The sequence below is a fragment of the Moschus berezovskii genome, chromosome 16 (assembly GCF_049115385.1).
Source record: "Moschus berezovskii isolate FMDL1 chromosome 16, NW_MosBer_1.0, whole genome shotgun sequence".
Taxonomy (NCBI): Eukaryota; Metazoa; Chordata; class Mammalia; order Artiodactyla; family Moschidae; genus Moschus; species Moschus berezovskii.
The window spans coordinates 83,273,435-83,281,023 of record NC_142475.1 but is presented as its reverse complement, the minus strand read 5'-3'; the positions used below and the strand labels follow the sequence as shown (position 1 = coordinate 83,281,023).

General features: G+C 54.0%; 1 protein-coding gene across 5 annotated transcripts in view; it reads left to right on the top strand.

The window, feature by feature from the left end:
- Positions 1-4,041: 4,041 nt before the first annotated feature.
- CPSF1 (cleavage and polyadenylation specific factor 1) overlaps positions 4,042-7,589 on the top strand; it is a 15,122-nt gene continuing 11,574 nt past the window's right edge. For 4 of the 5 annotated variants that reach the window (XM_055432158.2, XM_088844533.1, XM_088844532.1 and 1 more), the window contains exons 1-2: positions 4,042-4,123; positions 4,223-4,381. In XM_055432158.2, coding sequence (XP_055288133.1) covers positions 4,238-4,381 — 144 coding nt within the window. In that variant the 5' untranslated portion in view covers positions 4,042-4,123; positions 4,223-4,237. Of the gene's footprint in view, positions 4,135-4,222; positions 4,382-7,589 lie in introns of all 5 variants that reach the window. The other variant, XM_055432157.2, reaches the window with a different exon arrangement.

Below are 7,589 nucleotides of genomic sequence, written 5' to 3'. Positions count from 1 at the left end.
TTGTCCTTGGAGCCCAGCCTACTTGCCTCATCTCGCCTACCCAGGAGAGGAGGGTTTCCCACCAAGAAACGTTGACAGGTGGGGCGGCCTCTCCCCACAGCAGTGCCTGGTGCCTGATGGGGAGTCAGGACAGTTGAGCTCAGGGCCCTCCAAGAAACCAGCCTCAGACCCGCGTCTGTGATGTATGTGATGCGAAGCCCAGAGAAGTGGGTCCGGGGCTCCGGCAGCAGGTAGGACCTGGTGTCCAATCAGGACTGCAACCTCCTGCCCCCGGGCCCTCCTCCACTTCCTGCCCACCTGCTGCGGCTCTTCCCAGGACGGAGCTGCTTCAGTGCCTCTGGCTCTCTCCACCTGGGCCCCTTTTCCCACAGACACATCGCACATTGTCAGGGCGTGTCCTACGTGCCAGGCTTGAGTCTGAGGGTTCTGTGGTCACTGAGCTGTTTAGCATCACAGTTGCCCTGTGATGTGAGTGCAGTGACTGCCCGTCTGGCTCGGACAGGGAGGGCCAGTGTTCTGGCCACAGCCCCAGCTTTGCCCACTCCTTCCTCTAGCATAGCACATCCTCGGGGTGGCTCTGGCTAGTTGATTTTGGTTTTTTTTTTAATTATTATTTTATTTAGTTTTGGCCGTGCTGGGTCTTCGTTGCTGCTCAGGCTTTTCTTTAGTTGTGGGGATCGTGGGCCACTCTCCAGTTGCGGTATGTGTGCTGCTCATTGTGGTGGATTCTCTTGTTGAGAAGTATGGGCTCTAAGACACTTGGGCTTCAGTCTTTGCGGCTCCCAGGCTCTAGAGCACAGGCTTAATAGTTGCAGCGCATGGACTTAGTAGCTCTGCAGCATATGGGATCTTCCTGGATCAGGGATCCAACCCATGTTTCCTGCATTGGCAGGCAGATTCTTTGCCATTGAGCCACCAGGGAAGCCCTGACTCCAGTTTTTTTTGTCTTTTTTAATGACTTTTTTTTTCATGCTCTCAGAACTTTATTAGGTGGAGTTTGGGCAAAAGAGAGAGAAAACCTCTGAGACAGTCACCCACCTGGTTCAGCACAAGCAGAACAGAGAAACCTTTGGTTGTAGATGTACTCTCACTGGGATGAAAATATCTCTGCTTTTTAAACGGGGAGATGACTGGCTGAATATCTCTGGGCACAAATTCAGATTATTTTAAATATTTGACAAATATTTTTAAAAATATTTTAAAAATTTTCCACCAGAAGAAGGCAAGTCTCTGAGGACAAGACCGGACCAGAAGCAGGAGCCCCAGCTCCATGTGGAGACAAACCAGCGCTACTTTATATTGGGTGAGGGGCAGGGAATATTCCTCTGCTACTCCCAGATCAAGATTTGGAGGGAGGGGAACATGACAAATGACAAAAGGACCAGTTTCTCAAACAGCGAGGGGTAATGACACAGGGATGAAACTCAATGCTGTTTTACAAGGAAGCAAGATAAGTGAAGAGGAACTAAAGAGTCTCTTGATGAAAGTGAAATGTTGGCTTGAAGCTCAACATTCAGAAAACTAAGATCATGGCATCTGGTCCCATCACTTCATGGGAAATAGATGGGGAAACAGTGTCAGACTTCATTTTTGGGGGCTCCAAAATCACTGCGGATGCTGATTGCAGCCATGAAATTAAAAGACGCTTACTCCTTGGAAGGAAAGTTATGACCAACCTAGATAGCATATTAAAAAGCAGAGACAGGAGAAGGAAATGGCAACCCACTCCAGAATTCTTGCCTGGAGAATCCCATGGACAGAGGAGCCTGGTAGGCTACAGTCCATGGGGTCGCAATAGTCAGACATGACTTAGCGTCTAAACCACCACCACCACTTTAAAAGAAGGCAATATAAAGATGATACATACTGTAGGATCCCAACTATATGACATTCTGATAAACCAAAACTGTGGAGACATGGAAAGATCAGTGTTGCCAAGAGGTGAATTTTTCAAGGGAAAGATGAATAGATAGAACACAGAGTTTTTAGGGCAGTGAAAATACTGTATGATACCATTATGATGGCTACATATCATCAGACATTGTCCAAACCACTTGTATGCACAAAACCAAAAGTGAACTCTAATGTAAACTATGGCCTTTGGGTGACTATTATGTGTCAATATAAATTCATCAATTAAAAAAACCCAAGTATTAATAGTCTTCCTGGTTGCAATACAGGAAAAAAAAAAAGCAGAGACATAATTTTGCCAACAAAGGTCCGTCTAGTCAAGGCTATGGTTTATCCAGCAGCCCCTTCAGACACAGCCCTCCAGAGGGCCATGTAGGGCTGAGGGGGAGGGGGACTTATTTTGCTACAAGAGAAGTGGCTTCAGTGGGGAGAGTAGCAGCTATTTCCCACTCCCCCACAACTTCTGTCACAAAAAAACACCTGTAAATGTGTGACATACAATAGTGAATCTGGGACGCAGGCTCCCCATGGAGGGCCTGCTGACATGTGGACACAGTTACGGGCCTCAGTAATTCTAGGAAGGGCTGCTTGTGTTCTCCCAGGCCCATGATAAGCCCTGCCCCAGTCCACCCCTCTCTTCAGGGTTCAATTTTGTTATGACTTTTAAAGGCGCTGGTGTGGTTTGGGGGTCACACACCTGCACAGGCACCCAAGTGACCCCTTGGTCCACAGCTCAAGTCTTGTCACTGACATGACTTAAGTGGGCAGGTCTGGATTCAACAAACACACACTTTGCTATTTTCTTGGCTTTGCCTATATTTTCTTACTTGTTTTATTTCTTAAGATTCCATTTCTTGGAATGCCCTGACATCCAGTGGTTAGGGCTCCGAGCTTCCCCTCTGCAGTGCGGAGGAGGGCACAGATTCCATTCTTTCATTCAGTTCAGTCGCTCGGTCATGTCCGACTCTTTGCGACCCCAAGGACTGCAGCACGCCCAGCTTCCCTGTGCCTCACCAACTCCCAGAGCTTGCTCAAACTCATGTCCCTCAAGTCGGTGATGCCATCCAACCATCTCATCCTCTGTGGTCCCCTTCTCCTCCTGCCTTCAATCTTTCCCACCATCAGGGTGTTTTCACATGAGTCAGTTCTTTGCATCAGGTGGCCGAAGTATTGGAGTTTCAGCTTCAGCATCAGTCCTTGCAATGAATATTCAGGACTGATTTCCTTTAGGATAGACTGGTTTGACCTTGCAGTCCAAGGGACTCTCAAGAGTCTTCTCCAACACCAGGGTTCAAAAGCATCAATTCTTCCGCGCTCAGCTTTCTCTATTCCATCCCTAGGCTGGGAAATAAGATCCTGCAAGCCACGGGGCGGCCAAAGAGGAAAAAAAAAAAGTTTTTTCTTTTTTTCCCCTTTCTAAATCCCATACCTGTTGGAGGGTACCTGGGGTGCGTCCCTGCCGAGCAGAGTGAAGAGAGGTCTGCCTAGCTGCGTGGTGGTCCTGGATCCAGGGCCCTTGAAGCGGGCAACTACCAGGCTTGGGGAGGGAGCAGTGGGCAAGACGGGCCAAAAGGTGTCCTCAGGGGAGGGGCTCGGAGAGGGGCACGCCAGGGCCCCGCGCGTCCTGAGCTCGCCTTCTGGTGCTGGTATCCGGGGGTTGTCCTGCGGGGACAACGCTGAGCAGGGACAGGACAAGACGCCTCCAGGAAGCTCTCCTGACCCCTGTGCTAGTCGGGCTCCGCCACTGCGGCAGCCGCCGGGGCCTAATTCGGCGCGTGTTTGCGCCCGGGGGTCTCTGCCCCCTCGGCCTCCACACTGCTGCCAGCATCCGGCAGGGCGCCTGAGACTTCGCCTCTTCTTGCGGGAGAGACCCTCGGCAGTGACCCCATTCTGGGTTCCAGGGGGCGGGCAGGTCCTGACCAGCCAGCCCTGAGCCGCCCAGTCACCGTCCGGCTTCCAGCAGGCTCTGCATCCTCCGCAGTGAGACCCTGGATCTCCCGCGAGCTGGGTTTACGGGGCTCTGTATGCGGAACCCGGGAGCGGAGCCGCGAGGCTGCCCCCGGCCGCCAGGGGCCGCTGCCTCTCCCGCGGCCGCCGCGCCTCTGGGGCGCTGCGCAGGCGCAAGACCGGAACCTCGGCGCGCGGCTTCCGCCTCCGGGTGGGCCGTGTTCGGCACCGTACGGGTCCCCCGTCAGCCTGCTCCAACTGCCAGGTGGGCGGCAGGTGGGCGCGGGCGAGCCGGCTGGGGGGTGCGGGCGGGCCCCGGGTCGCGCGCGGGCGTTCCTGCTCACCCTTTCGCCTTCCTGTGCAGCCCGAGCGCGGCGCCATGTACGCCGTGTACAAGCAGGCGCATCCGCCCACCGGCCTCGAGTTCTCCATGTACTGCAACTTCTTTAATAACAGCGAGCGCAACCTCGTGGTGGCCGGGACCTCGCAGCTCTACGTGTACCGCCTCAACCGGGACTCCGAGGTAGGCAAGCCCGCTGGGGCCGCCGCGCCCCGCGGCGAGGGGTGCCCGGACCGAGGGGGAGCGGCCCAACGGCGCCGCACTTGGTGGTGTCCAGGAACCACGTTCCTCGACCCCCTCACTCTCTGTTGGGCTCGCGGCCTACCCTGCTGCTGCTGCTGCTGCTAAGTCGCTTCAGTCGTGTCCGACTCTCTGCGACCCCATAGACGGCAGCCCAGCAGGCTCCTCTGTCCCTGGGATTCTCCAGGCAAGAACCCTGGAGTGGGTTGCCATTTCCTTCTCCAATGCATGAAAGTGAAAAGTGAAAGTGAAGTCGCTCAGTCGTGTCCGACTCTTAGCGACCCCATGGGCTGTACCCCACCAGGCTCCTCCGTCCATGGGATTCTCCAGGCAAGAGTACTGGAGTGGGTTGCCATTGCCTTCTCCGCGGCCTACCCTGGGCGTCTCATTTGCTCTTTCGTTTTTTCAACAAATCATATGAACGTGTACTGTGTGCTTGGTTTTAGCGATACGGTAGAGAACAAAGTGAAAGTGAAGTCGCTCAGTCGTGTCCGACCCCTAGCGACCCCACGGACTGCAGCTGCTCCATCCAGGCTGCAGTCCGTGGGGTCGCTAGGGGTCGGACACGACTGAGCGACTTCACTTTCACTTTTCACTTTCACACATTGGAGAAGGAAATGGCAACCCACTCCAGTGTTTTTGCCTGGAGAATCCCAGGGATGGGGGAGCCTGGTGGGCTTCCGTCTATGGGGTCACACAGAGTCTGACACGACTGAAGTGACTTAGCAGTAGCAGTAGAGAACAAAACCTGCACACACGTGGAGCAGGACACCTACTGACTAAACACTCGCGTGAGAACACACACCTGTGGACACCCTGCAGGGACAGCGAAGGAAATAGATGAGGGCTGAGGGATCAGAGGAGCCTCCTTTATGCAGAGAAGGAATTCATTGGGGGAAGAACATTCCTGGCAAAGGGAACAAGGCTGGGTGTAGGGTGCGGGCAGGTTGTGGGTTGGAGGTCAGTAAAGTGTGATGACTCCCTCGGTGGGGGAAACAGCCGGGGGTGCTCTGCTTGCCCGAGGTGTGAGGGTTTTGGTGATGGTGGTGGGTGGCTTCTTGCAAGAGGCATCTTCGCATATGTTCTTGAAAGGGGAGTAGGAGCCAGATGCAAGGATGGGGAGAGGTGGATTCCAGGCAGACGCCAGGCCAGTGTGCTGGCCAGAAGCATCTGAGGGCAGGCAGGGTTGGACTGGGGTGCAGAGCGGAAGTGGGGCAGGAAGGGTTGTCCTCCGCAGGACAGGGTTCTGAGTAAGGGCTGGGGAAGCAGGAAGGAGGCCGCCTTCCTGGTCACTTACTTCAGGACACTAGTGTTTGTTTTGTGTTAAACGTGTGTACTGCTGTACTAATCCACACGTGACAAAGCAAGCAAAATAGAGAAGAATGTATGAGAGGTTAGTGACTGTTTGTGTCAGTAAATAATCTTAGTTTAACCAAGGTCCGTCTAGTCAAGGCAATGGTTTTTCCCGTGGTCATGTATGGATGTGAGAGTTGGACTGTGAAGAAAGCTGATCGCCGAAGAATCGATGCTTTTGAACTGTGGTGTTGGAGAAGACTCTTGAGAGTCCCTTATACTGCAAGGAGATCCAACCAGTCCATTCTAAAGGAGATCAATCCTGGATGTTCATTGGAGGGACTGATGCTAAAGCTGAAACTACAATACTTTGGCCACCTCATCCGACGAGTTGACTCACTGGAAAAGACTCTGATGCTGGGAAAGGTTGGGGGCGGGACGAGAAGGGGACGACGGAGAATGAGATGGCTGGATGGCATCACCGACTCTGTGGACATGAGTTTGAGTGAACTCCGGGAGTTGGTGATGGACAGGGAGGCCTGGCGTGCTGTGGTTCATGGGGTCGCGGAGAGTCGGACACGACTGAGCGACTGAACTGAACTGAACTGAAGCTTTTGTGATACAGCAGTTTTGAGATCAGTATTTGACTTTTGTCAACATTTCAGTCAAAACTGAAAACGAATCTTTGCAAATGAATACATATGGCTCTACATTGAATGAGAGCATCTTTGCGGTATATACTATATCTGACATTGGTGTTCAGTCAACTTTGAGGGACAAATTGAATGTTTTACATCTGTATATGTTTTACACATGGGTTCACAGCTCCTTGGCGGCCACTCACTTGTCTTTCTGGGGGTTATCTGTTAAGAGCCTGTTTCGTGTGGGCGTCTTGGCAAGAGTTGGTGAGCTGCCCTCATGGCTGTGGTTCTGGGGCTGGGGGGCCACATGCTGCCAGTGCAGCACACGCTGGAAGCCAGAGTGCCCATCATACCACCAGGCCGGAACAGGAGTGGGGGGCCAAGCGAGGTCTAGAGCTCGCCTCCTTGGAAAGGTGAGGTTTGAGTGGGTGAGGAGGAGCTGATGGGGAAAGCCTTGTAGGTGTGTGGAGAAGAGCTTTGAGGCGGAGCGAAGGTGCCAGTGCAGTAGGGAGGGAAGAGTGGCTGGTCAGGGGATTCACAAGGCTGGGTCGGGGCATCAGCAGGGCAGCCTTGAGGGCAGTCTTGGGAGCTGAGTGTTGACCTGAGGCCAATGGTGAGTCAAGGTTTGGGCAGAGGAGTGAGCTGATCTGAACTTTGTGTCCTGGGGTCACTGTGGCTGCTACAAGTAGAAGGCAACTGGGCTGGATGGTCATTGGTGGGGCAAGCAGGCGGGATAGACGGGATGTGGGCCGTGCAGAGGCTTTGCCAGGGTTGGGTTTCAGGCCAGACTAACCCTGCAGGGGAGATGGTTGCGGGGCCGGGGGCGTGGGGGCAGGAGTGCACTTTGGACATTGTTGGAGTATGTGTTGCTGTTAGCAGCTTGAAGCAGCCGCCAGCACCTCAGTGTCTGTGTTCAAGAAGCCGGGAGCTCCGCCGTCTGCAGGCCCCACTGGGGTATGGTTTCTGCCATCTCTTGATGCATGCAGAAAGCGTCTGCAGAAAGCATCTGTCCTTGCGTTGCGGCCTCCCCCGGGACAAGGACTGAGAGACCTGCCAGACTGGAAGCTGTGGATTCTCTCATGACCTAATCTGGATACTGGGCCCTGTATTTCTGAGCCTCAGATGGGTCCTGAGACCTGGATGCTCTTGGCGACCCCAGCGAGGAAGCTTGGCATCAGGCAGGATGTGGGCTGGTGAGGCCAGGAGCCCAGAGCAGG